This window comes from Heterocephalus glaber, unplaced genomic scaffold (genome assembly GCF_053883595.1).
Source record: "Heterocephalus glaber isolate CG9 unplaced genomic scaffold, H.glaber_assembly_v1.0 deba00001479, whole genome shotgun sequence".
Classification (NCBI taxonomy): domain Eukaryota; kingdom Metazoa; phylum Chordata; class Mammalia; order Rodentia; family Bathyergidae; genus Heterocephalus; species Heterocephalus glaber.
In genome coordinates, this window is record NW_028258316.1 from 6594417 (window position 1) to 6615158 (window position 20742).

Consider the following 20742-nt stretch of genomic DNA (forward strand, 5'->3'; position numbering starts at 1 on the left):
ACCAATGGGCCTAGAGGATTAAGGTCTTGCCCACACTGACGAGTATCGAGTTTAGTACCGCCCAAGTTACGCCTCTCCTGCCAGTGCAGCGTCCTGACGCGATAGCTTTCGGAAGAAATTCCGCAGTGGCTGATGGGATTGTGGTGATGTGGCCCCACCCCTTCCCCCCTCCCAGCCCCGGGATGTCGGAAGAAACCAGACAGAAGAAATTGGCTGCGGCCAAGAAAAAGGTAAAACGCACCAGGTCGCGAGCCCTCGACCCAGCCCGAGTCTTCCCGGCGGGCGGATCGTGGGCAGAACATGTGCCACTCCTGAGGCGGATGGGGCGAGCCCCTGGGCGCCCCCAGTTCCCCCACCAAAGTCCTCTCAGCCAGCCCCGCCTCCTCAGCCGCTCAGCCCCCGCCCTCTCCGGGCCCCCGGGTGACTTTGGCGGTGACTCCCGGGACTCCCCACTCAAGGCTCGGCCCCTACGTCCTGCCGCCCCAGACCGGACCTTTCCGGCCCCGTATCCGCGGACGTCGATCCCTTTCCCCATTGGAAAGGAGAGGAGGGCCGACTACGGACCTGCTCCGGGGGATCGGGAGGGAGGAGTAGGATGCAGTTATGTCACCGTCCCCCAACTGTCATTACTACCGCCAGCCCGGCCTTTGATCTTCCCACTCGGCCCCCTAAGTGTTCGAACACCCTTTCTGGTTTTTCTGGTCGCGCGGTGCAGAAGTCCACCTGGAAGGGGACTCGGGACCATGAGAAAGAGTGCAGAGAGCTTTTAGGTTCCCTGAGTCCTTTAATTTAGACCCCGACAACGCGCAAACTTCACCAAGGAACTCAAAACGTTGACACAGTATCTCTGGGTGACCATAGGAGAGCAGGTTTGTGTTGGTTTTCTCACAGGCTTCAAGTGTCCAGAGAGACTTAAATTTTTTTTCTAGATTCTCTGCTTTATATTCAAATTCCCTTTGACTCTGGGACCAGAATGGCCTTTATTTAAGCTCGTTGGAAAGAGATCTGCTTGTTTAATGCGGAGCAGATCCTTGGAAACAACTTCACAGTTTTGTCTCTACCTGGGGTGCTTAGTGTCACAGGATAAATACGAGGCCTTTTTTGTTTGTTTTGGTTTTTTGATACAGAGTCTCACTCAGTAGTTCAGGCTAGCCTTGAATTTACTATGTATCCCAGGTTGGCTTTGAATTCTTGGGAGCCTCAGCCTCTCAGGTGCTAGGATTACAGGCACGCAGCACCATGTCTAGCTATTTTCTGAAACATCAGTTCTACTTGATTCTCTTGAGAGAGATCAACCATGTTAATGTACTTAGGAATGGCATGTGCACAGATTTGTGAAGTGGAATAGATTTCTTTCTGAAATGGTGCTTGAATTGGGCTGTTAGTTCCCGGGTTCTCTGAGGCTGTGCCTTGACTGCTTCTGGCCTAAGGGCACATTGATGGAAGTTTTGGAATCTTGGTATACAGCCCTGACAGATGTGTAAGAAAGTACCCGGATGTCTGCTTTCTAAACCACCAAATGTACAGTTCCTGCCTGTTTAATGTTTACTTTTCCACTTCTACCTCTGGGTTTGCCCCCTGGGAGTGGCTGATTCATGGCAAACCCCAGAGCTGAGAGTTAGAAGATTAAATTTAAATCCATTATTGCCTTTGGTGTGTGGGGGGTATGGTGCTCAGGATTGAGCACAGGGTTTTGAGCATGGTGGGTAAGTGCCTTACCACTGAGCTACATCCGCAGTCCATTTATTGCCTTTTTGTTTTTCAGTACTAGGGATTGAGTCCAGAGAGTGCTGAACTACATCCCCACCCCTTTTTATTTTTAAATTTTATGTATTTTTAAAAAATTTTATGTATTTTTAAAATTTTTTATTTTATTTTATCCCATTCCCCCACCCCTTTTTATTTATTTATTTTTTATTTTGACTTTTTTTTTTTTTGGTACTAGGGATCGAACTCGGGTCCTTTCGCTTGCGAGGCAGGCGGCGGAACCACTGAGCTAAATCCCCGGCTCTATTTTGACCTTTTAAAAAAATTTCCCAGGCTGGTCTCAAACTTACGATTCCCCTTGCTACAACATTCCCAGTAGTTGGGATTGTAGGTGTACACCAGCATTCCAGTTTGTCTTTTTTTTTTTTTTTTTGAGGGGGGCGGTCTTTGTGAGACAAGGTCTTGCTATGTTGTTCAGACTGTCCTTGAACTCACTATGTAGCACTGCCTGTCCTCGAACTCACAGCAATTCTCATGCCTTCCAAGTGCTGAGATTACAGGTGTGTGCCATCATGCCTGGCCTTTTTTTGGAGACAGGGTGTGGGTCTGTAATTCAGGCTGGCCTTGAACTCACAGCCTTCTTAGTGCTAGGATCACAGGAGTGTGCCATCACACCTGGCTGATAAGACTACTAAAAACTAGGTCGGGGATTTAGTTCAGTGGCACCAAACCTGCCTTGCAAGCACAAAGTCCTGAGTTTGATCCCTAGTATTCCCTGCCTTCCCTGCAAAAAAAAAAAGAGTACTAAAAACTGCAGGAGGATGTGAAAACAGGGGCTTATCATTTTCATGAGTATCATTGCTTTTCCTTTCCACAGTTGAGGGAATTTCAGCAGAAGAACAGCCCTGGTGGTCCTGCAGTAGTGAAGAAGAAGAAAAAGCTGAAATATGACAGTAACCCTGAGACAAGCACTGCTGGTGATGACCACTCACCTGAGGACGTGAGTCTTGGCAGGCCAGGCTGCTGGGGCTAGGGGCTCATATAGTAGGAGAGGGTCATGGTTCAGATGAGAAAAGAGTCAGGTACTGGTTAGAATTCTGCATTTAAGGGCTAAGAGTGTTGTAACTCAGTGGTAGGGCATTTGAGTACCATGTGTGAAGCCTTGGGTTTGATCCCCAGCGCCGGGGATCAAACACACACACACACACACACACACACACACAGATAATATGTATTCTTAAGAAATTTAAATGAGATGTTGTTGCTTTTATGTCAGTTCCCTAGGGCCTGGTGCAGAGTAGACCTTCACTAAATGGTAGTTGCTATTTGATTTTCCTCAACCTCGGGAAGTCAGGCCAGTGAGAACAGCCACTTGCCATCAGGCTCTCTGGAAGAGCCCCAAGGTGTGGGGAGGAGAGCCCCAGGCAGCAGGAGGAGGAGAAGATCTGAGTTTTGCATTAGCTTGCTGGGTGACCTCAGAAAAATCACCTTCTCCCCTGGGCCTCAGTGTCTCCCAAAGTTAATTTTCAGCTGTAGCCTGTTGTGTTCAAGTGATCCCTTACTTGGGAGTCTGGTTTTGAAAATGGAGATGGGGGTCTGGAGCCCGTCCAGACTCCTCCCCAATTCTGGATCTGAGGCGAGGGTCTCATGTGCATATAAGGGCTGCATTGTTCCGGTGATGTGACTCCATCCCTTGGGTCAACATTCCCACCGACTTGTGTACCTTGATTGGAAGTGGCTGTCTGAAAGGTGGCACAGGTCCTGGTACTGATCTCTGTTCTTCTTCAGCATTCCATTTCCCTGAGCCCACTTTTTCCTTCCCTGACTTTCTTGCTTCTCTAAGCCACTTTTCTCTTTTCCCCCCTGCCCTTGTTTTTCCCTTCCCGCCTCCTGTAGATTCAGGACATTCTGAAGGTGCTGGTGTCCGACCTTAACCGTTCCAATGGGGTAGCGCTCCCCTCATTGGACAGATGGCAGGTGAGGCAGTGCTGAGACCCCTCTCTGGCTTGCTCTCTTCCAGCTGTGCATGCCCCTGAGGCTTCTCTGGTTTGAGGATCCTCTGCTGCTGGCTTATTTTATGTTGCTGCCATTAACCCTCAGCCCGCCTGTGTCTGCTTCTTCACCTGCTTGGTTGATTGGGCGTTTTTTCCATCTTTTATCATCTTGGAGGAGGTGACACATACCTTGAAGGGTAAAGCTAATTTGGGAAAACTTTCAGAGCAGATCTGTGGGGTTTTGGCTTTTGAGCACCTTGTGTAGTGCTGTCAGGATGAGAGAAATAAAAAACACCTTTAGGTCGCACCCTCTGGGCTTCTATCCCTCAAAGACCAATAGAATGGAATTAATTTATCTTGGTTTGCAATGAGAAAGGAGTTAAAAGAAAATGAGTTTGCATTAGAGTTGCAAAGATTAAGTCTAGTTTTTTTCAGATGAACTAAGTGCAGAGGGTATGAGGTTAACCAGACAGATGAGTGATCAGAACTCTGCCCCTAATCTGTTTTACAAATCAGAGGCTACTTGGCCATATTCCCTGGGTCCTAGGTAGCAAAGGCACTTTGCTAAGTAGTGGTGAACATAGATGAGCAAGATAAAGTGCCCGAGGGGCAGACAGAGGCTTCTGGAAGCAGCAGGGACAAGGCGGCAGTATGCAAATGCTCAGTCGACTTGAGGCTGGAGGAGGTGGCATTTGAGGTTGCTTTGAAGATTAAAGGTAGGTCACATTCAGGCCAGGGAGCGTGGGGGTGGGGTGGGGAAGAGCTAAGCTCACAACCAGCATCATGAGCTCTCGGACCACTTTCTGGGGATGCGGGGCCTAGGTCTAGAGGGTGAGGAAGTGGCTTCTTCCGGATGTGATGTTGGCACATCCTCCTTAGCTAGCTTTCCCTGGGATATCTGCCAAGCCCGAGGAGCAGGGCTGAGCCAGGGCCAGATCCTGCTGGAGCTGGGCTTGGGGAAAGGGATGGATGGGTCCCCTTGGCTGGTACTGGAGAGTTTCCAGTTGTCACAGCTGTTCCCACCTGGGAAGTTATCTCTGCTCAGGTGCTGTGATTCACCCAGTCAACTCAGACATACTGGGACACACTTAACCACAAGATTTAAAATTTATGGTGAGCTGGGTGCAGTGGCCTACACCTGTAATCCCAGCTACCCTGGAGGTTGAGGCAGAAAGATCTCAAGTTTTAGGCTAGCCTAAACAACTAGTGAGAATCCTGTCTTGAAATAAGATAATTAAAAGAGCTGGGGTTGTAGCTCACTGGCTGAGTGCTACTGGGTTCCATCTGCAATATACTGCAAAAAAAAAAAAAAAGACAAGATTATGAATTGAGGGCCAAGGATTTAGCTCAGTGGTTTTGCTGCCTGCTCCACAAGTGCAAAAAAAAAAAAAAAATCACGTCAAATATATTTGGAAATACTCAGAAAAATACTATTTGCCCCTGAGTGTTCCTGGGTCTAATCCCAGAGATCAGTAGGAACCCAAGATTTGAGGAAGGACCTAGAACCTGCAGGGTCTGTGGCTAGGACTGCACCTCCCCCCCGTGTCTCGTGCCTGGTCAGCTGCAGCATCTCGGCTCATACCTATTAGATGTTGTCAAGGCAACGTCAGGTTCCTGGGCTAACAGTCACACGAGGGACACCAGGTTCCAGGGTCATGGTCACAGTAAACCTGCAAGGATGTGGGCCGCCCTGAGTTCCCCAGACTCTGTAGCATTGCTGTGTGGAGGGAAGTCAGTTTGGGTGTTCAGAGGTGAGCGCTGAAGGGTCCGGAAAGCAGGCAGCCCTTTCCATGGAGGGAGACACAGCCACTTCCTCCCCACAGCAGCCTCCCCGCACAGGCCTTGGTGCCCTAGTGCTTGTTCCCTGTCGGATGTCAGCTGCCTCACCTTTCCCATTCTCTGCCCGCCTGGCCTATTGGACATTAGAGGATATTAGAGCCAGAGGCTGCCTATCTAAGGGTGAGGCCTGAACTTGGGGATTGGTGGGACACAGCTGGCCAAGCAGGTGGGTCCAGTTGGGTGAGTGGGAGAAGTGTCCACATGGCCCAGGTCCCGAACCTGAGGACTGTTCCCCAGCTGCTATTCTAGGGAAGTGGTCCAGGAGGCAGATACTACTCCCTGGATGTTCAAGTTCTTTCTGAATCACACAGGCAATGCTTGGGGGTGAGGCAGGAGGAAGGGAGGAAAAGAGGAAGAGCGGAGAAGCGGGGCACAGATAATTACATTGGTCACAGCAACAAGTCCATCACCACAGCCTCTGGCCAACAGGGCCAGGGTCAGGGTCACCATGGCACAGACTGGCTTCCCGGAAGAATAGCGCCTCCCACACCTTCCTTCCGCCTGCTGTGGCAGCCCCCGTCAGAGCCTGGCCTGTCTTTTTGCTGAGCTGCAGGGAGACAAGGTCCTCAGGGAGTCCAGACAGAGGCTGTGTGCTGTTGCTCCCACCGAGCTTTGGCCGTCTGAAGTGCTGCAAGTGGCCCGAAGCCGGGGCGAGCCTTATCCACACCCCCAGTGGCTCCCAGCACGTGTGACTGTCCTTCTGACTGCAGCAGCACTGTCCTGCCCACACCACCCCTTTGTGTCATGGCAGTTAGGAATCTCCCCTCCTGCATGGCCCCCTAAAGCCCGCTGTGTTCTGTGACAGGCACCCAAAGACCATGCTGCTTCTGCACCACCTTCTGCTGATGACACTGTGTCACCTGGCGGTGTCCCTTCCCCAGGCACCACTCTTACTAGCATGGCGTCACTTCAGGTTTGTGCCTTTTCCCTTTGGCCGGCCGCCTCCCTGTGTGCCCACCACATCGTACTTCCCAAAGGTCTGCACCCTCTGTGGAGTCTCTTCTCTCTTCAGGCAGCCTGGTCCCTACAGCCACTTGTTCTCCTTGGGAAGTGAGGCTGGGGAGGCCCTGATGAGGCTTTTCCTTGAGGTCTGGGAAGACGGAAAGTTGTTGGAGTGAGCTTGGCTCCCCCTGCTCCTGGGTGATTCTTACCAGAAGTTGAATCACCACCCTTTATGTCTCTTTCCAAACAGAACTGTGACGCTGACAGCGACCCTAATGTCATGGATGAAACCAAGTGAGTGTCTCCTACGGGGCAGCGGTCCCTTTGGCTGAGGGGCCAGGGCAGACCATTGCCCCTGAGCCTCTTCCCCATGCAGCTGCCTGCACCCCTGACCCCCTCTCCATCCCTAGGACTTTCTCATCCACTGAGAGCCTGCGACAACTTTCCCAACAGCTCAACGGTCTTTTGTCTGAGGTACCCCCCTGGGGCCCAGAAGTGTGTGTAGGGGGAGGATAGTGTCTTAGAAACCAATGCAGAGATTCACAGGACAGCAAAAGAACTTCTGACCAGCCTGTATGCTGGATAGCACCAGACAAGTCTTCAGTCCCCAGAGTCTTGTCCCTCGAAGCTGTACAGATGAAGGACTTGGACCATGCAGTTAGTGACATCATTTATCCTGGTGGAGAAGGCTCAGGATGAGAGCTGCCCGGCAGGGTGCATGATGGGGAATAGGATCATGAGAAGTTGGCACGGGGGCTGTGGGAGGAGGGGGTCGAGGTAGGCAGGAAAGATTTCACCAGGACAAGGGAAGAGGAAATTGGAGGGTTCAGGCATTGTGGGGACAGAGCCTCTCCATGCGAGTTCTCGTCTCTTTTAGTCAGCATCCTATGTCAACGGGGAGGGCCTCACGTCTGCTAACATGAAGGATCTAGAGGTGAGCGGCCTTGGACTGTGGCCCAGTGACCCTGCGGGCCAGTCCCCCTTCTCCTCCCATAGTGGGGCCTGGGTGCCCCGCTGCCAGCTGAGATAGCCCACACACCCCCCGTCCCTAATGATGCTCTCTCTACCTCTCCCCCCAACCTCCTCCACCTCCTCCTCTCTGCATGCGCCTCAGAGCCGGTACCAAGAGCTAGCAGTAGCCCTGGACTCCAGCTATCTAACAAACAAACAACTCAGTAGCAAGATAGAGGAATTGGTAAGAGTCCAGTGGGGTCCCCTGATTCTATGCTGCCAACTGGGGCTCCACTTTCCCCTTGGGGCTCTGAAGAAAGGGGCTGGGCCCCCCTGGCACCAAAGGGAATGGGGTAGTGGGGGCCTAGGTCTCAGCTGGAGGGACCCCAGGGCACAAAGCATGCAGCTTGGCTCTCTCTTTGCTTCCTCTCTGGCCTGCAGACACCCCCGCTTGACTCCTCCCCCACTTGCTCTGGGCTTGTCGCCTCCAGCGATGTCCTGCCCTGGCTTGGGCCCTAATTGCCAGATTTTGGATAATCCACCTTTCCTCTCTGGGCTTGAGTTCGCTGCAAAGGTAGAATTAGAGGATGGCACAAATCTCTCGTGCTCTATGAAGCAAAAATTTAAAAGGTCACTGTCATGAGAATGCTAGGGAGAAAGGATGGTGTCTGTCCTCATCTGTGCACCCCTGCCGCTCAGGACAGTCCTCAGCCTGTAGGGCAGCTCAGTTGTTCAGTGAGTGCAACCTTCTAGGCTCCCAGCTGGCAGAGGGTCACCTGTCTTCTCCCTTTCTAGAGGCTTATGTTCTCGTGTTTAAGGAGAGCCTAGATTCAGACCTTCAGTGGCATAGCCATGAGGGAAAGCTAGGGAAAAGCCATTTCTCTTTCCTTGGGAGTTTGAGGAGGTGGTCGTTATATCCCTGTGGGATCTGGGTTCTCCTCTCAGATCCATCCCTAGCCCCTGCCTGCCTCTTCCTGGTCTGGGGACCCGTGTAAAGGGGCCAACCCCAGTTACCTGCCTTTGCCTCTCCCCACAGAAACAGCAGAACCAAGATACTGTGCAACAGCTGGAAAAAGTAATGTGATTTCTATGTTTGCTCATTGCATGGCTGCTGGGATGGGGTGAAGATATGGAAGGAGGAGCCCCAGGCTTGTCTTGCTCCCTCCCATCCTGGAGAATGATCCCCCCCAAACCCCAGCTCTGGGCCCCACAGGGTCCCTGCTCATCTGGTCTCATTGGCATCCCTGACCTGGGCCAGTGTGGCATCCTGGAGGCACGCCCTCAGCTTTCCATCTCTGCGCCCCAGTAAGACGTACTTCTTCCTTCTGTAGGAGAAACAGGAGTTTCAGCAGAAGCTGTCAAAGGAGCAGGTGGCTCTGCGGGAACAGCTGCAGGTGAGTAGATGGCGTGGTAGTCCCGCGGCCCCTGGACAGAGTTTCTTTGCTCTCTCACACTTGTTTGGCTTTTCTTCTGAAGGTTCACATTCAGACCATAGGCATCCTGGTTTCTGAAAAGGCAGAATTGCACACGGCCCTGGCCCACACTCAGCAGGCAGCTAGGCAGAAAGCAGGTGGGCGCCCAGACACTCCTTCCTCCTTCACCTGGTACCCTGGCAGGTGGAGAGGGTCCTGGGGGCTCATCTCGACCTCTGTCATCTCAGGAGAGTGTGAAGATCTTGCCACCCGCCTGAAGTCTTCGAGACAGCGTGTGGGAGAGCTGGAGAAGACACTGTCTGCCGTCTCCACACAGCAGAAGCAGGCGGAAAAGGTGAGCCCCGTTGCCTTCCTGGCCACTGGAAGCCCAGCTTCCCTGGTGGGCATGAGTCCAAAAGGCCCTTCCTCAGGGTGGAGGCCTTGCTGCCCAGAATGCAGCATGGGCTGTTCTTGCTGCATAGTTGGTAGAAACAGCTGGTGGAGGAGTGGGCTGCTGTGGATGATTTTGGGTGCCGTGCAGAGCGAGCCCTGGATGGGGAACCTGAACACTGGATGCCTGCCATGCCCTTAACTGGCTGTGGCCTTGGCCAACAGCTAGGAGAATGGATATGAGGCATGGGCTCGGAAGGTCAGAGCAGCTCAATGTGTTGCCACCTGTGAGCGTGTAATTTGCATGAACCTTGTCTGAGGGGATTCATAAACTCAGAGAGGAGAAGGGGGCCTGGGAGACGTTTTACTTCTGAGGCGACTGTGTGAATGTACCATCCAGTCAAAGGTGAATAAAAGATGAGCCCAGAGAATTAGATCTGGGTGTCCAAATCCCGGCTCTGCCCGAGTGTGTCTTAGGTAGGCATTTGGTGTTGATATGCGGTGTTTCACTTACAAAATGGCAGTGACAGTAACTGCCTCATATGAGCGTGGCTACTTGTGCCTCTAGTCCCAGCTACTTGGGAGGCTGATGCAGGAGGATCACTTGATCCAGGGGTTTGGAGCCAGACTGGGCAACATAGCAAGATCCTGTCAGAACACACAGAGTCCAGGTGTGCTGACACATGCCTATGATTCTAACACTCTGGGAGGTTGAGGCAGGAGGATTGCAAGTTTGAGCCCAGCCTGGGCAACTTAGTGACTTCTAGTGAGACCCTGTCACAAGATAAAAACTAAAGAAAGGGGTAGGGCTAGAGCTCAGGGTGAAGGCCCTGGGTTCAATCTCTGGTACTGGAAGACAGACAGATAGACAGATAGACAGACACACACACACACACACACACACACACACACACAGGACTGGGCATGGAAATGTCTGGCAGAGATATCACGTGTGATTGAGGGTGAGGAAGTGGCACTGTGTTGTGGTTGCTTTAGTGGTGGTCTGTGTGCCAGCTGCCTCTTTGACCTACCAACCCTGAGTTGACTATCTGTGTTTGCAGTACAACAAGGAGCTAACAGAAGAGCGTGACACCCTCAGGCTGGAGTTGTTCAAGAACAAGTAGGAGGGGAGTGGAGGCTGGGCCTTTTGGGGCCTTGGGATGGGTGTGTGGGGGGGTGGTGCACAGAGGCGTATGGGGAGGGGCTGCACAGCTTGGGATGTGTGCCAGGCTGAGCTCTCGTCCCAGTGGTGTCCCCTGACTCCTGGGGCATCCCCAGGCAACTCAGTCCCGTGTCTGTCACTAGAAACTCGTGATTGCTGGAGTCCCTTCTGAGGCCAATGTTCTGGGTCATGTGGCGAGGGTAGTGGGCTGTTCATCAAGGTGGTCCTTCCTTTTCTTGGTTCATTCCTTGCTGTACTACCTCTGCCTCTGGCCACAGCAAAGTCAACGAGGACCTGAAGCAGCACAACTCAGAACTAGAAGAGAGGCTCCGCATCCTCGCAGCAGAGAATGCAGCCAGCCAGTTGGGAATGGAGGAGCTACAGAAGAAGCTGGAGATGTGTGAGCTTCTGCTGCAGCAGGTGAGAGGTTGCAGTGGGCAGCCCGAGCCCCTGCGGCTGCCACAGTCTCCAGGAGCCAAAGAAATTTGCGGTAGAATCCTTTAGAGATAGCTAGAAATCCATAAACATGGATCCTGCCCAGACCTGTTGAGTCAGAATATCAATGGAGGGCTGGGGATTTAGCTGAGTGGTTCCGCTGCCTGCCTCGCAAGCACAAGGACCCGAGTTTGATCCTTGGTACCAAAAAAAAAAAAAAGCAGAGTATCAGTGGATGAGCTAGGTTATAATGCTGCACACCTGTAATCCTAAAACTTGGGAGGCTGAGGCAGGAGGATAGGCATGAATTGGAGTGAGTTCAAGGCTAGCGTGTACTGCACAGTGAGATCCTGTCTCAAAAAAAAAAAAAAAAAAAAGATCAGTAGTATGCCTTTTTTTTTTTTTGTACCAGGGATCAAACTCAGGACCTTGCATTTTCGAGGCAGGCGCCAGAACCACTGAGCTAAATCCCCAGCCCCTGTATGGCTTTTTTTTGTTTTAAGTACTGTGGTACTAGAAACTGAACCCAGGGTCTCCACACTGAGCTACGTCTCCAGCCCTTTTTTATATTTTCTTTTGTTTTTTTTAGACCAATTTTATTATTTATTAGTTATTTACTTATTTATTTATGGTACCGGGGATCGAACTCTGGTCCTTGCGCTTGCGCAGCAGGCGGCGGAACCACTGAGCTAAATCCCCGGCTGACCAATTTTATTTTTAAAAATTGATTTATTTTTTAATAAATTTTATTTTATCCCCCCTCCCCCATATTTTCATTTTGAGACAGGGTCTCGCTAAGTCAGTAACTTACCTAAGCTGGGCTGGAACTTGCTATCCTCCTGCCTCAGCCTTTCAGCTAGCCCAGGAGTCTGTTTCCCTCCTCTTGGGGGCAAGGCAGCTCTTCGTTGTCAGTGGTAAGAGCCTGAGGTGGGCACCGATCCTAGCGCGCACTCTTGTGGGCCCGGGTGGAGCAGCCTGGGCTTCCAGATCTAAACGTCTCATTTTTCTCCGTCCAGTTCTCCAGCGGGTCTGCATCCCCTGACAGTGATCAGCGGTTCCAGCAGGCCATGGAGGATCGGACACGGCTGGAGACACATGTGGGGCAGGTGAGGTTTCACAGAGGAAGGAACGAGGGAGGCAGATGGCCCCAGGTGGCCGGGAGCAGGTGAGGGCCGGCGATGGCCCTTCCTCACTTCTGTGCCCACTCTTGCAGCTGACAGAGTCACTGAAACAGCTGCAGCTGGAGAGAGACCAGTATACAGAGAGCCTGAAGGAAGAGCGTGCCATCTGGCAGCAGAGGATGCGGCAGATGTCAGAGCAGGTGAAGCGTGGTGACCCTCGGCGGCTGTGCTGGGCCTCTGCAGCAGGGTTGGAATTGCTTGCTGTGGGGTTTTTTTGAGACAGGGTCTCATTTTGTAGTTCAAGTTGGCTTTGAACTCATTATGTGGCCTAGGCTGGCCTTGAACTTACAGGGATTCTCCTGCCTCAGCCTCCCGAGTGCTGGGGTTTTAGGCGTGTGCCACCACACCCAGCCCTGTGTGTGGGTTTTGTGGAGGTGGGGCTGGGAGGGAGGTGAGCCTGGGCTTGCCAGCCCCACCTCCCTCCACTGTCCCCTGTGCCTTGGGCAGGTGCACACATTGAAGGAGGAGAAGGAGCACAGTGTGAGTCAGGTACAGGAGCTGGAGAGCAGCTTGGCCGAACTGAGGAGCCAGATGGGTGAGCAGGGAGGAGGGTGACCTGGGACCAGGGCCGGCCCCGGGCTGTGGGGATGGCTTACGGTGCCCCAAGGAGTGGGATGGAGTTGAGGGCACTGTGCAAAGGGACAGGGGTCTGGGCCAGGAGATCCAAGTCTTGCCATCCCTCTGAGCCTCAGTGTCCCCATCTGCAGAGAGGGGGATGTGCCCATGGCCAGCCGTACTGGGAAGTGGCTTCGAGAATGGCCATCCTTTGGGTATGAGGTCTTAGGAAGCCAAGATTAGGGCAAGGACCCTGAATTGGGAGTGAGGCCTGAGAAGAGTGTTCCAGAAGCCAGAGGCTTCAGGCCCTGACTGCTCTCTTCCTTTCCCAGTGGAGCCCGCAGCCCCAGAGTCCCCAGCCGGGCCCTCCGAGGAGGAACAGCGGCTACAGGCAGAGGCTGAGCGGCTGCAGAAAGAGCTGGAGTGCCTGGCAGGTCAGCTCCAAGCCCAGGTGCAGGACAATGAAAGCCTGAGTCGCCTGAATCGGGAGCAGGAGGAGCGGTTGCTGCAGCTGGAGCGTGAGGCCGAGGTGTGGGGCGAGCAGGCGGAGGAGCGCAGGCAGATCCTGGAAAGCATGCAGAGCGACCGCACCACCATCAGCCGGGCCGTCTCGCAGAATCGCGAGCTCAAGGAGCAGCTGGCCGAGCTGCAGGACGGCTTCGTCAGGCTGGTGTGTGGCCACTGACTTGCCAAGTCCTTCAGGGCAGAGCAACAAACCTTCTGGGCTTTTGTCTCCCCCCATAGAAATGGGCATCTCACGTAGGTAGATGCCCTGTGAGCTAGAACCCTGCCTAGGCATCTGTTGGGGAAGAAGGGATAATTGTCCTTCCCTGTGTTGTGGACCTGCATCCAGGGCCCGGGTCTGCCTGTGTTGGTGGCACTGATTGCTCCTTTTTGTGTAGACCAACGAGAATGTGGAGATGACCAGTGCACTGCAGTCAGAGCAGCATGTCAAGAAGGAGCTGGCCAAGAAGCTGGGGCAGCTGCAGGAGAAGCTGGCGGAGCTCACAGAGATGGTAACTCCTGTCCCATGAGCCTGGGCTCTGACAGAGGTGCCAGCCAGGGGAGGGGAGGTGTGGGGACCAGGGCAGATGTGCTGCAGCCTGGGGACAGGTGCTCCCAGAGTCCTGCAGAGCTATCCTGTGACTGTCACTCCCTGCCTCTGACTGCTAGAGATGGGCAGGCCTGGGCTCCTCCAGGTGCAGATGTCCTCATCACAGGGGGAAACAGCGTTTGATGGGAGGCTTTTTGGGCTCTTATTCTAACCTCAGCTCCACCCGTCAGTTTCAATGTTTCATATCACTGAGCCTCAGTTTCCTTAACTTCAGGAGATTAGCCTTTTCTTCATAGAGACTTTGAGGATTGAGTGAGATAATATGTGTGAAGTAAGGGTGCTAGCAGAAAGTGCTTAGCAGATGTGCGTTGGCTCCCTCTGATGTTCCAGATCCGGAGTCTAAAGTTCAAGTGCTACAGCCAGGTGTGGTGGCACATGCCTCTGTAATCCCAGCACTTGGGAGGCTGAGGCAGGAGGATTGCCAAGAGTTTGAGGCCAGCCTGGACTACATCGTGAGACCCTGTCTCAAAAATATATATTTAAAAAAAATATATATATATATATACAGAAGTAAAGTCCAAGTGGTGGAAAAGGAGGTTCCAAGGTGTGAGGCTGGGTGCAGAAGGCCTGGGCTCTGGGTGTCCCTACCCTGTTTATGGGTCATAACTGGGAAACAGGTCATCCCACTGCCTCACGCCCAGCATCTTCTGCAGATGGAACTGAAGAGCCAGGAGGTGCAGGGTCTGCAGCAGCAGCGAGAGCAACTCCTGTCCCAGCTGCAGCAGTATGCAGCGGCCTGGCAGCAGGTGGCCTCCGAGAAGGAGGCACTGCATAGGCAGTTCCTGGTGCACACGCAGCTCCTGGACCAGCTGCAGCACGAGCAGATGCAGGGTAAGACAGCCGAGGACAGGGCCCGCCAGGAGCTGCGGGAGACCCAGGTGAGCCCGGGAGTGGCTGAGGCTGGGCGGGAGGACCTGGCCGCCTCTGTGTCTGCTCACCTTCTCGCTGACTGCAGGAGCGCCTGGAGGCCACCAGCCAGCAGAACCGCCAGCTGCAGGCCCAGCTCAGCCTCCTGGCCCCACCTGGGGAAGGTGAGTGAGGCTGTGGGGAGGGAGGAGGAGCCTGAGGAGGACTCTTGGCCAAAGAGAATGGAGGGGAGAGATGTGGGCCAGGGGGACGCGATGGGATGGTGCAGCAGAGGTGGGCCAGGACCCTCTGGCTGCTCCCACAGGAGAGGAGGTGGATGAGGAGGACACGGAGGAGGAGGCTCCTCAGCCTGATGTGACCATCCCAGAGGACTTAGACAGCCGGGAGGCCATGGTGAGTTGGGCTTAAGTGTCCCTTCCCTGTCTACCTTCCCTGCCTCCCCGTGGTCCCTTTGGACACCCCAATTCCTTGGTTTCCCCACCCTCTGGTTTCTCTTGCTTCCCTGGGCACCAGTCTCAGACGCCATCCCCCTAGGAAGAACAGGAGCTCCGAGACCCTGAGCAGTCCCCCGGCACAGACACCCTCTTCCTGCAGGTGGCATTTTGTAATGCAGCTCTCGCCAGTGCCCGGGAAGAGCGGGCGAGGCTGCTTGGGCAGCTGAGGGAGCAGAGGGTGCAGTGCCAGCACCTCGCCCACCTGTCAGCCACGTCTCACCGTGTGCCTGAGAAGGAGGTCCCGACCCCCGGGAGCACGGGTGACAGCGTGTCTGGGGAGAGCCATCGGGCCCTACAGGTGACCATGGAGAAGCTGCAGGTGAGTCTGTCCCGATGGGCTAGGAAGGGCGGTCAGGGCTCGTGGCCACAGACCTGATCCGCTGTTCTGGCTCCAGCGCCGCTTCCTGGAGGTCATGCAGGAGAAGGCAGAGCTCAAGGAGCGGGTGGACGAGCTGGAGCATCGCTGCATCCAGCTCTCTGGGGAGACAGACACCATCGGTGAACAGGCTGGGTCCAAGGCGGCAGGGCAGAGCGGTGGGGTGCAGGGAGCCGTGTGGGAGCCCTGACGTGGTGCGCTTCCCCTCAGGGGAGTACATCGCCCTCTACCAAAACCAGAGGGCGGTGCTGAAGGAGCGGCACCGAGAGAAGGAGGAGTACATCAGCCGGCTGGCCCAGGACAAGGAAGAGATGAAGGTGGGGCCGGGCAGGTGGCTGTGGCCTGGGGCTGGGGCTGGGGCTGGGGCTGGGGCTGGGGCTGGGGCTGGGGCTGGCCGGGCCACAGCAGGCACTGAGCACCTCTCCCTCCAGGTGAAGCTACTGGAGCTACAGGAGCTGGTGCTGAGGCTTGTGGGTGAGCGCAACGAGTGGCAGGGCAGGTTCCTGGCAGCCGCCCGAAGCCCTGCTGAGGAGCCCATTCCAGGGGCCAAAGACGCTCACGAACTTGGTGCTGCCGTGGCCGAGCAGGGTGGTGAGCAGAGCCCCGGGGGGCAGGTGAGGGGCAGGAGTGGGGAGGGGGTGAGCACTGAGGCCTCTGCTCTCTCCAAAGACCTTCGTGAGGTGAGCCTTGCCGACAGCGCTGAGCCTGCCCAGGAAGCGGCTGTGCTGGGCTGTGCCCCTGAGAACCCCACGGCGCGGCAGATCATGCAGCTGCTGCGAGAGATCCAGAACCCTGAGGAGCACCCGGGCCTGGGCAGCAACCCCTGCATCCCCTTCTTCTACCGGGCGGACAAGAACGATGAGGTGAAGATCATGGTGATCTAAAGAGACTGAGCGCCAGACCTAGAGAAGCAAGGCAAGGCTGTCCCCACTGTCCCCCACTCAGTCCCTGCCACCTTTTATCTTTAGAGTAGTCAGAGAAACTAAAAAAATAAAAAAATTAAAATAAAACAATAATTTTTCAAATTAAAAATTAAAAAAAGAAAAAAATTTTTAAAATTAAAAAAATAAATAGAAAAATATATGACCCCCTTTCTAAGTGGGGACACAGACAGGTGCAGACCCTTTGCTGTTTGCTGTGCTGGTCGGCGTGAGTCTTACTTTCTGGACTGCTGTTTGGATGGAGCCGTAGCCTGTCCTTGGGGCCTCCTCGCCCTTGCTGAGCCATCCCGCAGTGGGGACCCACTCTTGCTCAGATGCTTTGGGGCAGGACAGTGGGCAGCATCTGCCAGCTCCTGGTGCAGGTAGGGCTCCCTGGGGCCGGGTGAGGCCTGGCAGGGCATCCTTCATCCAGCCGCGCTCCATCTTTGTCCTGTGGATGGAGCACGCGGCCTGGTGCACGAAGGCAGGCGAGTCCCCAGTCCCAGCCCCAGCCCCAGCCGCAATCTCAATCTGTGAGGCTCTGGAGCAGGCCAGCTGGGTCCCCCTGTGGCCAGTCAGTCAGGCAGTCAGTGAAGCAGTTTCATTCAGGGGCTTCCGCCTCCAAGGCACTTTCCGGCAGGGCAATGGGGCAGCGCTATCACAGGCCTTACAACCATTGGGGCGCAGTAGGCCCCGTGAGGGCAGAGGCTGCTGGGTGGGCCTCCCACCCCCATGTACATACTGTACCTGTGTAACATTTTGTATATTCCGGGGGAGGGCCGCCCCCTGTATCATAGCAGAGGCTGGAGCTCGTGAACGGGGAGCAGATCCTATAATTATTTGGGGCTAGGAAACTTATTTATTGGTAGCAGAGAACAGAGGAAGGAGACGGGGATGGGGTTGTGGTGCCCTGGTGATGCGGCTCCTGTTTATTTTGCTTTTTCTTTGGAATAAATGGATTTAGTCATACAACCTGGCCTTGTGTGTTCCTGCTCTGGGGTCCTGGGTCGGCTGTAGGTTGCCACTGAGCAGGGAGTGCGTCCTGCCAGGTGGGCTTTGGGCTGTGTGGCACCTTCCTGTACGTTGCTCAGTGCGGGTGAGACGACCACCGACCACCGTGGGGGCTACCAGGCCTGGCCCGTCCATCCCTGGGCACTGGCTCCTCCCGTCCGGCCCTCCCTTGTGCCAGCTCCAGTCCCAAATCCTTCAGGCCGAGTGTGAGGCCTGGCCCCCTAGTGGCCAGAGCGGGGCTCACAGCCTGCGGAAAGGCCGACTTTCGGTGCTTTCCTAGTCGCCACCCTCCTTCCAGCCCCATCCCTGTGCTCTGCAGCGAACTCGAGCCAGGAGGACACAGGTTTCCCATAGTCCAGGTACAGGTTTTATTCTCAGCCAAGAGAGAGCAGGACTGGTGGCGGTCAGAGAACCACACAGCTGCCATTGCAGTGCCCCCATGCTTTGGGTGGGGGGGTTACGGAAAGGATGGCCGGGGGGCTGGCTGTCCACAGGCCAAGCAGGGCAGGGAGGCTCACTGCAGAAGGGGGGTGTCGGTGACAGTGTTCCCTTGTAGTTGGGCCACAAGACTCCACAAGGACAGCATGGTGATTGATTCCCAACACTAGAGGCGAGGCTGTTTGCCATATATATGTATATATGTATATATATATATATATGAGTATTTATAGATATTTATAGATAAGGGCGGGAGCAATATACCACACAGGGGCACAAGAGTTCACCGTTGTCACGCCTGGATGTGTCAGCTCACCACTACAACAGACTAAGTCACAGATGAAGGGGACGCTTTGGGGCCGGGGAGCCACTGTCAAGTCACAGAACAGCCGTCCAGGCAGGCTTTGGGGAGGTCTCCGAGGAATAGGAGGGATCTGGTTAGAGGTCGAAGGGGGGCCTGGGACTCTCAGGACGGGATGGACTTGCCTGACCCGATCGGCTGGCAGTTGGAGAGAAGGCCAAGAGAGAAACCGGGAGAGAGAAGGAAGGAGAGAGCTGGTAAGGCAAGGCAGCCATGGCCCAGCAGCGGCAGGAGGGGATGACGCAGTGTGGGCATGGTGAGGTTTCTGGAAAGAGACGAGGCGGACGGACAGATGGGAAAGGGAAGGAGGATGGGAACGGGTTGCTGGAGGCGGTGGGCCGGAGCTCCCGGGTAATCCGGGCAAAGGCTGGGGTGTCCCCTGCCACACGCGCAGCCTCACACATCACCAGGCAGTGCACCCAGTTCCAGACACGTGGCAGGCCTCCCTCTTCTCGGGTCACCCTGTCTTCCATCCCACTGGCCCAGAGCCACCCCTAATCTCGGGGAGTCCCACACAACAGCCGGCAGGCTAGAAGAAGAAGACGGCTGGAGCCAGGAGGGCAAATCTAAAAGGGGTGGCTGGAGAGTCCTGGAGGCCCCTCAGGGAGTCAGAAAGCTCAGGAGTCCTCGGAGGGAACCCTGGGGAGGCTGAAAGGGCAGCAGCTGATGCCAGGGACCAGACTTATAGGTCTAAGAGGGGACCCTCAGCTGGTCGGGGCGCTGCAGGTCTCGTAGGCGAGGCCGGGCCCTTCCTGCTGGGGAAAAGCAGAAGAGCGAGAGTCAGTGGCTGGGGAGGAGTGGCACGTGGGGTCCCTGGGTGAATTCCGTGTCCTGGCTAGGTGGAACTCCAGAAGCTGACAGGCTCAGGTCAGCAGACCCTGTTGTACCCTTGGCTAAAAAGCACAGTCACCCCTAGGAACAAGAAGACGAGTTGCAGGAGCCCATGCGGTGCCTCACCTGGTGTGACAAGCCAAGGAGGTGGGGAAGGGCCTGCGTGTCCCTGCTTTGACTGTGAGGAATACTGTGGGCTGATGGTGTGTATGGGACCCTCGGGCTTCCAGAAATCATCAACCAACAAGAGCCTCCGCTCAATCGCTGCCTGATTGTCACCCCTGCCTGGTGGAGGACTTTGTTCCCAGAGCTTGGGGCTGGGAGCTGGATGTTCAGCCTCAGCAGCAGGGCTCAGACTGGGGATGGGGTGTGGCATCCCAGCTGAGGTTCCAGGCTGCTAGTTAACACAGAGCCCAGTCACACACATACCCCTTCAAACTCCCAGCCCCTACATCACACGCCATGAGCTCTCTGGCCTTTCTGGCGGCTCCAGAGAGCACCCCGCCTGCCAGTTCAGGCAGGGAGCCTGTCCCAAGAGCCCTTGTCTCAGCCATGAGGCCATGGGCAGTGGCGCTGAGTCCTGAGTCTCGCTGAGAAGGAGGTGACAGAGCCAGCTGATAGAGGAAAGAAAGGAAGAGGGTGCCTGGAGCTGCAGAAGGGAGAGGAGGGCCTGGCTCTTGGTCCCCAGGTGTGCCCCGCAGTGTGGAGCTGGTGCAGTGGGGCAGACACACGGTTCATGCAGCAGGCTGAGAGCATGTACCTACCGTGGCTGACACTCCTCAGGGGTCACTGATAGTGATTCTGAAAGACAGCACGAAATCAACAGGGCAGTTCACACGCACACGAGTGGGGCAGGCCTGGGGGTGGGGGACACACACACACACACACGCCCAGGCGTGCACACACATGCGGTGTGGCCCCATGGCCCTGCATGCACACGCTAACACACATGCCCATGAACAACACGCATACACCTCCCACCCACCTCCTTGTGCCCAGCACCCTCGCCGGCCGGCGCGTGCAGCACAGATCTGGGGCATGCAGCCACTTGGTACATGGAAGCACACGCGTGGGCTGTCACAACACGGAAGCTTGCCCACACACAGAAGGCATTTGCACCAGCTCCCTGCACACTTGTGCCTGGTGTGCTCAGAGGGCCACCACACTATTCCATAAGGGACTGGGCTTGCTTTCTAGGGGTCTGGTTGTCATTTCTCTGCCAAAGAGCCTTCAATGGCTCCCTATTGCCTACAGCTTTGAATCCAACAAGTCAGCCTCTTGTGAGGTTTTCCAACCTGCCCACCCACACACAGATCTCTTCCTCACTCTATCCATACTCTCTGCCTGGCCAGCACTTCACCCAGACATTCTGCCCCAACCTTTGCCCACACTGCTGCTGCCTATGGAATGTCCTCCCATTCTGTACCACCCGAGCCTTATTTCCATCATGCTCGGATCCCACTGAAGTCAGGCTGTCTTAAAGAATTGCTCTCTTCCGGGCTGCTCTCATGCCCCCAGCAGGACCAAGACTCCACTTGCCAGATGTTTACCGAGTGTTAGTGAGACTGGAGTCAGAGCAGGTACCAAATCATAGTTCTCATGTATCACAGCTCAGCACGCACCCAGAAGAGTCTGAACCCACGTTGGCAGTTAGCAAAGTGCTTGCATAGCCACACCTGCCATTAATGTGGCATCCCTGTAACCACCGTGTCCCTTGGTCCCCACACCAACCGTGGGAGAAAGGCAGAAGGTTATCATTTGG

At 55.0% G+C, this 20742-nt stretch overlaps 2 protein-coding genes across 26 annotated transcripts in view; one reads left to right on the forward strand and one right to left on the reverse strand.

Moving 5' to 3' along the window:
* Window position 1: 1 nt before the first annotated feature.
* On the forward strand, window positions 2-17311 carry Golga2 (golgin A2). Of its 17 annotated transcripts, none has more exons than XM_021261946.2 (28): window positions 21-230; window positions 2585-2707; window positions 3604-3684; window positions 6346-6453; window positions 6733-6776; window positions 6893-6956; window positions 7360-7416; window positions 7597-7677; window positions 8470-8508; window positions 8765-8827; window positions 8910-9003; window positions 9094-9200; window positions 10297-10355; window positions 10676-10817; window positions 11849-11938; window positions 12046-12153; window positions 12461-12548; window positions 12901-13238; window positions 13471-13584; window positions 14336-14560; window positions 14638-14713; window positions 14854-14942; window positions 15144-15362; window positions 15439-15541; window positions 15630-15736; window positions 15851-16010; window positions 16089-16282; window positions 16519-17311. In XM_021261946.2, exons 1-28 carry the CDS (start codon window positions 147-149, stop codon window positions 16570-16572), a joined length of 3111 nt encoding a protein of 1036 aa, XP_021117605.1. In that variant the 5' UTR covers window positions 21-146; the 3' UTR covers window positions 16573-17311. The 17 variants fall into 17 exon arrangements, with proteins under 17 accessions (XP_004849278.1, XP_021117609.1, XP_021117611.1 ...); XM_021261954.2 differs by lacking the exon at window positions 21-230 and adding an exon at window positions 297-869; XM_004849221.4 differs by having other exon boundaries at window positions 2-230; window positions 16089-17311.
* Window positions 17312-17694: 383 nt separating this feature from the next.
* Window positions 17695-20742, reverse strand: part of Dnm1 (dynamin 1) — a 40498-nt gene continuing 37450 nt past the window's right edge. For 3 of the 9 annotated variants that reach the window (XM_021261955.2, XM_087183118.1, XM_021261957.2), the window contains one exon: window positions 17695-18904. In XM_021261955.2, the coding sequence (XP_021117614.1) occupies window positions 18832-18904 (73 nt within the window). In that variant the 3' untranslated portion in view covers window positions 17695-18831. Of the gene's footprint in view, window positions 18905-19744; window positions 19782-20371; window positions 20374-20742 lie in introns of all 9 variants that reach the window. The other 6 variants (XM_013073593.3, XM_087183117.1, XM_013073594.3 and 3 more) reach the window with 4 other exon arrangements.